The sequence below is a fragment of the Ostrea edulis genome, chromosome 4, assembly GCF_947568905.1.
Source record: "Ostrea edulis chromosome 4, xbOstEdul1.1, whole genome shotgun sequence".
Classification (NCBI taxonomy): Eukaryota; Metazoa; Mollusca; class Bivalvia; order Ostreida; family Ostreidae; genus Ostrea; species Ostrea edulis.
Genome location: NC_079167.1, coordinates 35,398,854 through 35,413,533, shown reverse-complemented (window position 1 = coordinate 35,413,533; position 14,680 = coordinate 35,398,854). Strand labels below are relative to the sequence as shown.

Genomic DNA, 14,680 nt, shown 5'->3' with positions numbered 1-14,680 from the left:
TCAGTAGAAATTATGTGGACGTGTCGGGTGATTATGTGGACGTGTCGGGTGATTATATCGACGTGTCAGGTGATTATGTCGACTTGTCGGGTGATTATGTCGATGTGTCGGGTGATTATATCGACGTGTCAGGTGATTATGTCGACTTGTCGGGTGATTATGTCGATGTGTCGGGTGATTATGTCGACGTGTCGGGTGATTATGTCGACGTGTCGGGTGATTATGTCGATGTGTCGGGTGATTATGTCGACGTGTCGGGTGGTTATGTCGACATGTCAGGTGATTATGTTGACGTGTCGGGTGATTATGTCGACGTGTCGGGTGATTATGTCGACGTGTCAGGTGATTATGTTGACGTGTCAGGTGATTATGTCGATGTGTCAGGTGATTATGTCGACGTGTCGGGTGATTATGTTGACGTGTCAGGTGATTATGTCGACGTGTCGGGTGATTATGTCGACATGTCAGGTGATAATGTTGACGTGTCAGGTGATTATGTCGATGTGTCGGGTGATTATGTCGACGTGTCGGGTGATTATGTTGACGTGTCAGGTGATTATGTCGATGTGTCAGGTGATTATGTCGACGTGTCGGGTGATTATGTCGATGTGTCAGGTGATTATGTCGACGTGTCAGGTGATTATGTCGATGTGTCAAGTGATTATGTTGATGTGTCGGGTGATTATGTCGACGTGTCGGGTGATTATGTCGATGTGTCAGGTGATTATGTCAACGTGTCGGGTGATTATGTCAACGTGTCGGGTGATTATGTTGACGTGTCAGGTGATTATGTCGATGTGTCAGGTGATTATGTCGATGTGTCAGGTGATTATGTCGACGTGTCAGGTGATTATGTCGATGTGTCAGGTGATTATGTCAACGTGTCGGGTGATTATGTTGACGTGTCAGGTGATTATGTTGACGTGTCAGGTGATTATGTCGATGTGTCAGGTGATTATGTCGACGTGTCGGGTGATTATGTCGACGTGTCAGGTGATTATGTCGACGTGTCGGGTGATTATGTCGACGTGTCAGGTGATTATGTCGACTTGTCTTCATTAAATTGACTTGTTGGTATGTTGACAAGTGACATTACACGCTGAAAGGGATACCAAGTTCCTATTGGTCTTTTTGTAGTTAGGTCTATTAATTATGGGTACAAAAATAACTGTCTTTCTATTACACAAAGACATGGTATTATTACATTGTTACCGAAAGGTGACAAGCCGAGACAATATTTGAAGAATTGGAGACCAATTACTTTGTTAAATACTGTGTATAAAATTGAATCGGGCTGTATTGCGAATAGAATGAAAAGATACTTAGATAAAATAATTAATCAAGATCAAACAGGTTTCATCCCCAACAGATATATTTGAGAAAATGCAAGGCTTATTTATGATATAATGCACTACACTGAAGAAGAAAATATACCTGGATTATTACTACTTATTGATTTTGAAAAAGCCTTTGATACTCTTTCATGGACATTTATACAAAAAGCGCTAAAACTTTTTAAATTTTGGCCTTTCGATTAGGAATTGGATATCGATTTTTAATACAGACATTACATCTGCAATCAATCAAGGTGGTAGTCTCTCTGATAGAATCATTATTCAGAGAGGTTGCAGACAAGGGGGTCTATTATCACCATACATATTTTTGACATGTGCGGAAATATTAGCAATCCAAATTAGAATTAATAAGAATATCAAAGGCATTACTGTAAATAATGTAGGGAAAAAAATCTCACAATTAGCTGATGATACCTCACTTATCCTTGGTGGCAGTAAGGAATCTCTCGCAGAAACTTTTAAAACTTTAGATTATTTTTCAGAAATATTTGGACTACATATCAATTATGAAAAAACTCATGTAATATGGTTAGGTTCCAAAAAATATAGTAATGAAACTTTGCTGCCAAATTACAGGCTTAGGTGGGGTACCACCAGATTTACTTTGTTAGGAATACATGTTGATATGGAATTAGATAAGATACCACAATTAAACTATGAACCAAAATTAGTGCAGATTAAATCTATAATCAAACAATTGGAGAAAAGGTTTTTAACTCCCATAGGGAAAATTACAGTTATTAAGACATTGGTTTTGCCGTTATTAAACCATATTTTAATGTCAATCCCAAATCCTTCTGAACTTTACCTTAAGGAATTAGAAAAGATATTTCTCTTGTTTATATGGAATAATAAAATACATAGGGTCAAAAAGGAGGTCATTGTTAAAAAATATGAAGATGGGGGTTTAAGAATGGTAAACCTAATGGCATTCATAGCATCTATGAAGTTGTTTTGGATAAGATATCTCATGTTTTCAAATAGAGGGATGGAACATTTTATTCCAAAGTTGGACTTCAGCAAATTAGTAAACTGTGGAATTGAATACATTACAATATTCTTGAAAACATTGGAAAATAAATTTTGGATAGATGTATTTAAATCATGGCTTACATTGCATAATCTTAGTAAAAAGTCTGATGTTGCTGCTGATGCACCTCTATTTTATAACCCAAATATTCATATTGGTGGAGGCCCAGTGGTTTTTGAAAAGAAGATTTTTAAATGACCCCGCCCTATTTTTGCATTTTTGTGATTATCTCCCCTTTAAGGGGGGCATGGCCCTTCATTTGAACAAACTTGAACCTCCACTTTGTTAGGAAGCTTTTATGTAAATTTCAGCTTTTCTGGCCTAGCGGTTCTTGAGAACACGATTTTTAAATGACCCGCCCTATTTTTGCATTTTTATGATGAGATCCCCTTTGAAGGGGCATGGCCCTTCATTTGAACAAACTTAGAATCCCTTGACCCATGGATGATTTGTTCCAAGTTTGATTGAAATTGGCCCAGTGGTTCTGGAGAAGAGAATTTTTTTTATATATCAGCATGCAAAACTATAATTCCCTATTGTGGCACCACCCTACCCCCGGGGGCCATGATCTAAACAAATTTGAATCTACTTTAAATTAGGAGGCTTTTACTTAAATCTCTACTCATATGGCCCAGTGATTCTTGAGAAAAAGATTTTCCCTATATATTCACATGTAAAATTTGATCCCCTATTGTGCGACCCCAACGACCCCCCCCCCCCCCCCCCCCCGTCATGATTTTAACAAACTTGAATCTTCACTATGTAAGGAGGCTTTCATGTAAGTTTCAGATTTTCTAGCCCAGTGGTTCTTGGGAAGATTTTTTAAATGGCCCCACCCTAATTTTGCATTTTTGTGATTATCTCCACTTTGAAGGGAGCATGGCCCTTCATTTGAACAAACTTGAATCCCTTGACCTAAGGATGATTTGCTCCAAGTTTGATTGAAATTGGCTCAGTGGTTCTGGAGAAGAAGATGAAAATGTGAAAAGTTTACACAGACAACAGACAAATTTTGATCAGAAAAGCTAACTTGAGCCTTTGGCTCAGGAGGGCTAAAATGAAAAGCTGCAGCGTCCCCTGGTGTACTGGACAGCTGGGTCTAGGAACTGTCCAGGGTGTTGGTCTCCACTATTCCTCCTGGTGGTTTGTTCCAAAGCCTGGGAGATCTTGTACCCAGTGATTTTGGAGCGAGTCACAGGAAAGTGAAGAATGTGGCCTCTGGTTCTTCAGAAGGTAGTCAGCAGGAATGTCCACCAGGTCGTGTACTATTCTGTATACCATGACTACCTGAACCGTTTCCCTGCAAGTTTGGAATGATTGTCACTGGTGTTGCTGTAGCAGGGATGTCACGCTGATTGCGCATTGTACCATTTCTCTTTGGTCGGCTCCACACAAGGCTGTAATACTTGGTGGTTGGTCTTACTAGTGTGGAGTAACACTGCCTTGATGGCAATAGGGCATATCTGTTATGTTCCTCCCTAGAAAGGTTAAGGTGGAATTTGCCTTCTTGATGATTTTGTATATGCGAGTGTCCCAGCTAAAGTTTGTAGTGATAGTAACACCTTGAATGGTACTTTGCAAGGTCGACCGGCCGTGTTCAGTCTTTGGTGTATTTGGCAAACGTTTATTTCCGGTTGGCAACAACCCTCGATGCTTCACACTTGTCGGGGTTGAAATGCACAAGCCAGCGGTTCTTCCAATCCTACCGTTTGTCATGGTCTCCCTGCAAGGTAGCTGGATTTTCTGATGTTTTTATGTATTGGGCAGTCATGATTTCTGATGGTGGATGGTACTGGTGATGAGAAGCCGTTAAGTTCATCGAGAGGACAACTAACCAAGAAAGGAAGTGGTCCTAAGACAGTGCCCTGGGACCCTGTTGCTATTACTTGTGCCGTAAACACACACTGAAAGCTCGCAGTATAATCATTATAAATATTACCAATAGAAAAAATTACCTAAAATTGTTATTATTGGTGATGACATGCAGAATGGACCATTTAAAAAACACCAATGCATGCTATAGTCCAGTTGAAGTTCATACAAGAAGAGACGCTCGTGTACAGCGCGCGCTATCTGGTGAGAGAAAACAGCACCCTATCGTCAATCGTATAGCCAAGATGTAATTCCACACATACCCGAAAATTAGTTTCAAACTGCGTTGGTTATCTTTAAGATTTATCTTTACTGTATTCAATGTAGTAAAAAATAAATTGAACTTTGCCACATTATCTCGTTGAGAGAGAGAGAGAGAGAGAGAGAGAGAACACCATCTACTAAACATGCTAACCGAAAACACAAAATACCGACAGTATTATGTAATTCTCCAACGTTTAAGAACTATTCCCAGGTGCGTACGAATTACACCTCTGCAACTCACTTGGGGAGAGCTCTAATTCCATTTGACACACTCTCTGTAATACCGTCTTCCCTGGAAGTCAGGGGTTGGTGTTCCACCTCATTTCTTACCGTGAAAAATATGGCAGATATCTGGGAAGATGCTGAACCTCAATAAGATTACCCATATGACTTATATCTATCACTTCTCATTTTACAAGCGAACTCTAATCTTAGAGCTATCGCCAGTTGAATGGATCATGAACATTTATTCTGTTCAATTGTCGTTATTTCAAACTGAAAATAGTCAAAGCCGTTGGTGTGCCAAATATTGTACTTTCTTTCTTTCTAGAGTGTGGCAGACTTGGCAGGAAATCCCATCTAACTATAATGGCGGAGACTGGACTTAGTATCAATAAGTGCGATGGGTGAAACTGCGTCGTGTTTGAATTCATTAGAACCGAAGTAATAGCAAAATCATATCTATTGGATAATATGGTTCATTCTATTTATAGAACGATCACTTGCCAAAGCATGGACATCAAAATTAACATATGAATAGAGGATGACCTGGGCCCATTCATTGAGGTCTATCGAACGCATTCAACGCTTTCATCGCCACGGAGATGATGTGATTTCCACAATCTACATGGAAGACAGTGGAAAGTACCACAACATGAGCGATTTCCAAGGGGTGGTTCCGATCAGGACGTGTGTTGACGATTACTCTTACAAATACTCACAACGTTACACGTGGTCCGGGGATCAGGGTGCGCTTTCGAGGTACAAGTAACTGCAGTAACACTGCACGGCCAACGAAAGAATTTGATCAAATGTGAACGTTAGTTTTTCAAGAATAGGGAAAATGAAGATTGATGCCGATAAAAATGTATAATTTCAAGCTTAAATCTATTTGATTGAAGTCAAAATTAGCTAGAGAAAATGACTTTATTTGGGCCTAGCATTGCAATTCCAAACGAGGAAATCACAAATCCGCTCGAGGAAATCGTAAGTTAGAAATCCTCAGACTCGATTAGTGGTGGATCCAGGATATGTTCAAGGAAAGGGGGGGGGGGGGTAACCTGGGGGTCATGGGGCTTCAGAGTTTTGAGGTTTTACATTACGCCCGTCGTGACGGGGAGTATGTTATGGCACGCAGTCTGTCTGCAAACTCTTCACGTTTTCACTTTCTTCTCCAGAACCGCTGGGCCAGTTTCAATCAAACTTGGTACACATCATTCATACGTATAAAGGATTCAAGTTTGTTCCAAGTAAAGGGCCATGCCCTTCAAAGGGGAAATAATCACGAAAATGTCTGAATAGGGTGGGCCATTTAAAAATCTTCTCAAGAAGCCTTGGGCCAGAAAAGTTCATATTTATATAAAAGATTCCTGACACAGTGCAGATTCAAGTTTGTTCAAATCATGGGACCACAATAGGGGATTAAAGTTTACAGTCGAATATATATGTAGGGAACATCTTCTCAAGAACTACTGGGCCTAGAAAAGTTGAAATTTACACAAAAGCTTCCTGAAATAGTGTAGATTCAAGAAAATCATGGCCTCCGGGGGTAACGTGAGGCTACAATAGGGGATCAAAATTTTACATTCAAGTATATAGGGGAATATTTAAAAATCTTCTTCTCAAAAACCACTCGGCCAAAAAAGTTTAAATTTACATGAAAGCTTCCTGACATAGAGTAGATCCAAGTTTGTGCAATTCATGGTCCCGGGGGATAGGGTGGGGCCACAATTGGATATCAAAGTAATATATGCTGATATAGAGATAAAATCTTTAAACTATATCTTGAACTACCGATGCTAGGGCTTTCATATTTTGTATATATGTATTTTACGGAAAGATTTGTCATGTGGTGCAGTGGTGTGTGATCCTGTGACCTTGACCTGGTAGTTTTACCTAATTTTGATAGCAATCAGACTTATAAAATATGTCCTAAACTCTTTTAGGTAGATCTTTCATATCTTGTGTACATATATTTCTTTTGGCAAGACCTTTCATTTCATATCGATCATAATCTTTGACCATGTGACCTTAAACTCAGAGTTTGACTTACTTTTAAGAAAATGTAACCTATAAAATATATTCGGAACTGTTTTAGGTGGGGCATTCATATCTTGTATAGAGATTCACACAAAAAAGGGTGAGACTCTAATTCTGCCACACTCGATCGCTATTGAACACATTTTGAACCTCTTTAAAATTTCATAACTTAATGAAATAACTTTTAAGACATCTTCAAGACTGGGTTTCAAGGTCATTGTCTTTGAAGAGGAGGTTCTAGTGTTAAAATATACTGATATAGAGACCGTCAAATTAATATATACAACACGGGATTTGCAGAATTACTCCGTTGTGGTATGCCAATTGTACTATATAAAGATTAAATTACTTTTTAATTTGTAAACTATGGTTGGCTAACAACGATAGTATTGTGTCGCCGCCTACCTTCTGGTCATTTTTAAAAAGTTATCATTTTATGCCCTTGAGATCGAAGATCCGGGGGGGGGGGGGGTATTGTTTTTGTCCTGTCTGTCATTCTGTAATTCTGTCTGAAACTTTAACCTTGCTAATAACTTTTGAACAGTACGTGCTAGAGCTTTGGTATTACATATGATTATTCTTTGTGACAAGACCTTTCCGTGGGTACCAACATTATATCATATCAAAATGTTTGACCCTGTGACCTTGACCTTGGAGTTTGACCTACTTTTTAAATTTTTTACATTGGTCATAACTTCTAAATGGTAGATACTTGAGGTATCACACCGGTAATTGTCCAATCAAAATGAACTTAGTCAATTGTAGTTCCATATATTTAAAGAAACATTTTTTTCCTTGCGCGATTTTTCTCATTTCCTCTTCTTCTTTTCTCTTAATTTTTGCACCCCTGATTAGGAAATTTTGTGTAATTTGTAGAAATAACTAAGTGTATACAAAGGAACTATTTGCTGTTGGTAGCTGAGGCTACTTCCTGAGGTGTACTCCGGCTGTTTACACACATGTGAAAAACACGTGGATTTGAGGGTAGTCTTGTTTGCGGGTAATTTAATTTCGAAAATGCCGCGTAGGGTGGTGTTTTTCTGGTGTCGGCAGACGAGATAGGTAACATAGAGCGTTTCTGACTGCGTTATTCGGCATCAATTCTGTAAACTGATTTTTAATGAATTCTTTTCCTCTATAGTAATATATAGTGAAAATAATTACCGGTGTGATACCTTGAGCTTTCATATTGCACATGAGCATTCCTTGTGACAAGATCTTTCTACTGGTACAAATATATTTGTTCTTGTGACCTTGGTCATCTTTGGAATTGGCCATTATCGGGGACATTTGTGATTCACAAACACATCTTGTAGGATTTTTTGTATGGCAATATAGATATTTATATGAATTTTTATGAAAGTTGACAGAGCAACGAGAGATAACTCTAGGATTTGAGTTAAGCTTATAGAAATCGATGTTTTTAAAATACCCCCCCCCCCCCCCCCCATGAAACACAAATTCCTTTCAGTAGGTGTTATAAATTGCCATTTAGCAAATTTTTACCCGATCTTTTGTTGTTTCACGGGGTGGGGTGGGGGTGGGGGGTGGGGGGGGGGGGGGTCATATGTTTACAGACCAAAACACGTCGAAGATTTTCACTCTTTGATCAATTGCAAATGAGGTTAACCTATGTAAAATGAAGATTAACCATTTTTACACAATAACCTTTAATTTAAACTATATTTTATTCACAAGGTGAATGGGATCGAGCAGCAGGCATAGCCTATTTAAGCCCTCTCCCTAAACCCGATAACCTTCATTCATCAATAAATGTTTTAGATATTTATGACGTTTCAGTCTAGGGAGTACCTGTTTTTTCCGCTTAAATCCTCCTACATTTTCCGGGTGAGGTCCTTAATTTACAAAGCGTTTATATGGGTATTGAAAATTTTGATTTTAACACCCCCCCCTCCCACCCCATTGAAAAGGGATGAAGGCATATTGGTTTTCACCCGTCGGTCGGTAGACCAAGTGTTGTCCGCTCAATTTCTTTACCATTTTTGCTCTCATCCCTGAACCCTCTGCTTGAAAAACATCATACTGGTTTTCCCTAAAGAGTGGATGTGATGCATATCGATTTTGAATCGAAAGTTTAAATGTCAAAATGGATTTTGAGCATGGTCTCTCAATATCCCGAGAATCCTTTGCTTGTCAGATACCAAACTTGGTGCATCAGGGAGTAGGTGACCTTTGAGGTCAACGGCCAAAGATCAAACCGGACACAGTAAGATGTTGTTTGCTCAATATCTTGAAATGAAAACCCTCTGTCTGACAGACATCAAACTGGTACATTGGTTGTACCTAAGAAGTAGATCCTAAGATATCAAACTTAGTATTCTGGTTGCCCCTGACTAGTAGACAACCCACATTTTCACTCTCATTACAATCATTCTAAGTTTGAAGTTGATCCTTTTCAGTATTGTGACGCGGGGTATTCCTTGATGAGACAACTACGGGTTGTTGAACTTAATTAGTTTTAAGGAATTCTACAAAGTGAGTCCATTTGAGTCCTCTCACTGTTTTTAAGCCAATGTCCCTGTAGACGTGTGTATTGCAAAGATTTTGATTCCCAACAATTTTCTAATTTTCTTTGGATGTTTGCAAAATTACTTATGTAAATTTTGGAGAAATGATTTACTTGGTTTGTCTATCTACCCCGTCTCAGTTTATAAGAAAGAAAGTATGTCACAGCTTGGTCGTGATGGCTGATATTACCTTTTAAAAGCAAAGTTCTACAACTCATGGCTTATGAAAAAACATCCTACACAAGCTTGTGATGGGTTTCTTGTGTACTGTTTCCGGTACTTTTGCTAAAATACTATATCTAACTACTGTAAGCTATGATTATGCCCCGGGATCGAATACCGGGGGGGGGGTGTTGTTAGTTGTGACCCCCCCCCCCCCCCCACCCTACGTCCGTTACGTTTCGTCATTTATTCTAAACTAACGAGGAAATGACGTCTTTATTATGTTGGATCAACGTCTGATAGGCCAAGGCGTTGAATTTACATTGAAGATTAGTTGAACACAAAACCTTGAAGACGTATTTTTCAGACGCTTTAGATATGGAGCGCCAGATTAACATGAACTCAAATAATTGATGATATCTTTAACTAAGGGAAGACATCATCAATTTAATTATTGCGCGCAATAATTGAATTGATGCGCACAACCAATCAATTATTGCTCTCATCAGTTGAATTGATGCGCGCATCAATTCAATCATTGCCTTCAATGATTGAACTAATGCGCGCATCAATATGGAGCGCCAAATTAACATAAACTCAAATAATTGAATATATCTTCAATTATTTGAATATATCATCAATTCAATTATTGTTCTCTATTCAAGTATTGCTCTCTTCAGTTTAATTGATGAGAGCATCAATCTCGGAAGAAATATTGGTCGCAATAATTAATTTAAAGCTCGGTATAAATAATTTGATGACCTCGTTAATTCAATTGAAGATATTTTTAATTATTTACAATGCTTTTCTTTAAGGAATTAATGCGTGCACCAACTCTTTTAAAGAGAACAACAATTCAAATAAATAGATCATTAATTCAATTGTGGATATGTTGAATTAAAGATATTTTTAATTATATAGTTACTCTCTCTAAAAGAACTATTTCTCTCTTCAAATGAATTAAAGATATAATTAGTTCAATTGAAGAGAGCAATAATTGAATTAATGCGCGCATTAAATCAATTATTGCTCTCATCAAATGAATTAATGCACGCATCAATTCAATTATTGTTCTCATCAGTTGATTTAATGCGCGAATCCCGGTCTGATCCGTTGCATTTTCTCCCTTCTTGTTACATTGTATGGTTAGTATTTCGCGTTGTGGCCGCGACAACGCAGGTTCGAATCCTGGTCACTGCACCAAAATATGTTTATAAACCCCTTTCTGCTACAAAAATGTAACAAGAAGAGAGAAAATGTTTATTTTCTGTTATTATTACATGCAAAGTTAAGTTACTTTCCCATATGTTGGGTGACTGCCCCTCCCTACCCCTTTTTGTAGTAGTATTGAAAGGTAAGTACTGATGAATTGATTGAACTCATATTATGAAAAAAGAACATTATGCATACACACCCACGCCCTCATGACCTTGGAAGTTTTTTAATCTCTCCATTTTTTTCCCTTGTTAAGAATTTGCAACAATTGTGAACTGAAGTCAACATCCATTAGTTAAATTTTATTTAGCGATGTATATAAACTAATATGATTTCACAGATAAAAACCATATATTTTAACTTCATAATCTATAGTTTAGAATTGATCAATTGATAGGCGTTTAAACCAACTGTTCATTCATAAGTAATAACTTTTCAATTGCTGTGAAATCGGTGTATTACACCCCAGCAAAGGGGTTGTGAAAGGATTAATAGATACAGAAATCAAGTCCATCAAAAATTGTTTAATGGATGTTTCCAGAGTTAAGTGTTGACACTGGGGTAAATCTCAAATAAAACACAGTTGTGTGGATGGGGCCTGTAAAGTATAATTTGTTTCTTTTTCAGATTCAGCACTCAGAAACCCCCAGATTTCATTAAAACTGAGCTAAATGACATCCCTAAACTCCAGCTAGATCACCTTCAATCCCCACCCACGGAACTCCAATTGTCAGCAGCCAAGCAATGTCCAAATATCAAACAAGAACTGCATGAATATTCAACAAGCAAGGAAGTTACAAATGAATATTCAAGAACCAAATATCCAATGTCGGAGTTTCCAGCAGTTAGAGTACAACCAGAAGAGTTTCCAACAGTAAATATTAGAGACCTAGGGAGCAATGTCTTGCAGCTTTCCAATGCTGACCGATTATCCTCAGAAAACTCTGAAGTTTTTCGTTCACAGTACCTCAAGAATAACCTCCTCATGTCATTACCTCTTAGAGAACCTCTTGTTGACATGACCAATGGTTTAGGGTCACTTGATGGTGGATTTTCAAATGGAAGTACCTTAAATGGACAAACAAACTCCAGCAAGATGCCACTTTCACAGTATTTGCCTGTATTGAGGAAATCTGATTTCAACTCTCAAGGCATACAGTCAACAGATGAAAAATCCCAAACAATTAAGTGTCTAGAGGGTCAGGAAAGGTCAAAGGTGAAAAAGTCAAGGAAACTTCAAAGGCCAGTTAAAAGTGCCCAAAGGATGGATCCAAATTTCAGAGGTGCCACTGTAATATTGCACACAGAAATAAAAGACAAGAACTGCAGCCTGACTCTGTCTGCCCATTTCAGGTGAGCAAGTGGTTTTCTGACCCCTGGCATTTTATGAAGCCATAAAGATATGTTTGTTTATACAACCAATAGCATTCATTTTTACTCATTTATTCCAGTAATATTAATGTATACAAGCATCAAACCTACAGAAAACGAAAGCGCAGTGGATCCTACTCTATTGCTGATTCTGTGAGTGGTTCTGATGAGGAAAATAGTATTCCTTTCCCTAAGAACAGTTATTGCTCAGGTGACTGCTTATATGTTTCACATCTTCGAATTCAGTGGTTAGTCTGGCCACTGCATTGAATTTGGCTGACAAAATCTTTGGTTTAAAAAGTATAAGTTTAAACAGAACTTGCTCTGACTACCCTGTTTCAGTTTGCTGTACACTAACTCAAGTGGTGCCATCAGTTTGCATGATGACATCTAATTTTCTGCATATAGACTTTTAAAATGCAGTCTTGCAAAGAAAGTGCATAGTGATCAACTCTTTACTCTGTACTGCAAACAATTTTATCTTTGAAGGTTCAGGTTGTGGTGTTTAATATTTCAGGCAAGATCTGTGCCTCCTGTGGAACACATCGGACTCCATTGTGGAGAGATGCTGATGATGGTACACCACTCTGTAATGCATGTGGGATCAGGTGAGTAATACTCCTCCAAGCTTTGCTTTTGTGTCAGGTTTACTGCCTTTTGAACTTCAGCAAGGGATTTGTACTCGCCAGGGGCCGTGAAAAGAACCTGGGCTGTGTGTCTTTGAAGACAAGTTAAGGAGGGAGGAATGTAGTAATTAGGGATATACGGACCGTGGATATCGGCCTGGGTAGCGCAGTGGTTAGAGTACTTGACTAGTAATGCAGGGGTCCCAGGTTTGATTCCTGGTCCAGCCAAAGATTTTCTCCTCTCTCCTATATACTACATTTGGTGCCATGACCAGGATGGGGAATGCAGTAAACTGAACATTTTTCCCAGTTGTTTTATGCTTACCCATGTCATTTTTTAATATTTTATCACAAGTATCTTCTATTGTAATTTAAATTCTATTGTTCAAGCTGAACCCTATAGATTCAGCTGTTTACTAAAACTCAGGGCCTTTTCTTTGTTGGTCTGCAGACCGAGCTTTCCCTTCTTGGCCATTTCAAGGGGTTATTTTTTCTAAATTCATTTCTGTTACTAGTAAATACACTAGGAAATTATGTTCAGTTACAGGGGATTAGAAAATGTATCTATTGTTAACTTCTAAATGCATGTTTTCATTTAATAAATTATAAACTGTGTTTCTTTTTTGTCATTTTGGAATTACACTGAAAACTGAGAGCCAAAACAAACCTGGGTTGAAATTCAGTGGGACTCTGTCCCGTATATATACTACAATATCACAGTATTGATAAAATGTACAGAGTAGTAATAAAATAGCACTTAGCTTTCTCAAAATGAAACAAATCAATCAGGTACAACATTTCCACAAAAGAAAAGTCCGACTATCTTTAGAAAAAGAAATGTCTGAGTGAACACACATGGGGATGTTTGCAGGTGGTATAGATAACCTTGCCTGGATTTCTTTCTTATAAAATCTTAAACTTAAGTTTTCTTTTATTTGAGCAGTCAAAATTTGAGTAAAAATTCAAACTTTAGTCCAAGTTTCGATTTTAGTTTTCCTTCTTTGAGAAATCCAGTCCAGATCTGCTCGTTCTGGCATACTCGTTGCAATTTTCCGTTAGTTTTGAAGTTTGATGATATTCTCTTTCTGTCTCTTAAACATTGCAGGTTTAAAAAGTACCGCATAAGATGTAGTGCTTGTTGGCACATTCCAAAGAAAGATATAAAGACATATCCCAAGTGTCCTCACTGTGGAGCCTTGCTTCGAGTTTCCTTAGCTAAACGGCATCCTTGGTAACCAGTGCAATTAAGCAATGAAATTGAATGGACAGGAACTTGCCAGAAATTTTAGGAACATTTTAGGTCTTTTTATGCTGATTAATCAAATATTTTGGTATGCCATATTCAGTTTACATTTAGTATAGTGTCTTAATCTGCCAAATTGAATCTTAGTTTGTTTACCATTAACTTTTTAGTTGTATCCTTTTTCTCCCAACCTTTTATGAAAAAGTGAGAAAAAAGGACTCTAAAAATTTGCACGAGAGATTGATACGTGTAAAAGGCTATTTTTATGGTTGAGTGTAATGATACAATAAAATTTACAGGAACATAGATTATCTAGCATACAAGAACTCCTGAAATTCTTTTTCATTGCAATGTATAATTCCAATTGCAGGTAAAAACAATTTGTTTATGCTTCATTATACATGTATATGTATTATCAAATCATTCAAATTCTTCTCAAGTTCTGTATGAAATACAATTAATATATTTATAAAGTTGTTTACTTTTTTACTTGATGTTGATCGATATATTACAATGTACATGTATTTAGTTTATATATATATCGATCAGTTTCATTTACTTCATATTCTATTTTGTTTCTTCTCATATCAGGTAATATGACATTTTTTCTTTTTCATACATTGTATCTGTTTGCATTTTGATTAATTTTCAAATAATAAATATATTTTTTTAATAAAACTTTTGAGTCATGAAATTTTATGAGTCCAATCTAATAAAGACCATGCGATGGTCTATTAAAAGCTGCAAGCAGCTAC

General features: G+C 37.5%; 1 protein-coding gene across 2 annotated transcripts; it reads left to right on the top strand.

The window, feature by feature from the left end:
• The first annotated feature begins 4,903 nt into the window (after positions 1-4,903).
• LOC125669964 (GATA zinc finger domain-containing protein 11-like) lies at positions 4,904-14,603 on the top strand. Of its 2 annotated transcripts, XM_048904845.2 has the most exons (6): positions 4,914-5,138; positions 5,235-5,502; positions 11,313-12,038; positions 12,137-12,267; positions 12,574-12,664; positions 13,788-14,603. In XM_048904845.2, the coding sequence occupies exons 2-6, from the start codon at positions 5,285-5,287 to the stop codon at positions 13,915-13,917; spliced, it is 1,296 nt and encodes a 431-aa protein (XP_048760802.2). In that variant the 5' UTR covers positions 4,914-5,138; positions 5,235-5,284; the 3' UTR covers positions 13,918-14,603. The 2 variants fall into 2 exon arrangements, with proteins under 2 accessions (XP_048760803.2, XP_048760802.2); XM_048904846.2 differs by having other exon boundaries at positions 4,904-5,502; positions 12,137-12,209.
• The last annotated feature ends 77 nt before the right edge of the window (positions 14,604-14,680 follow it).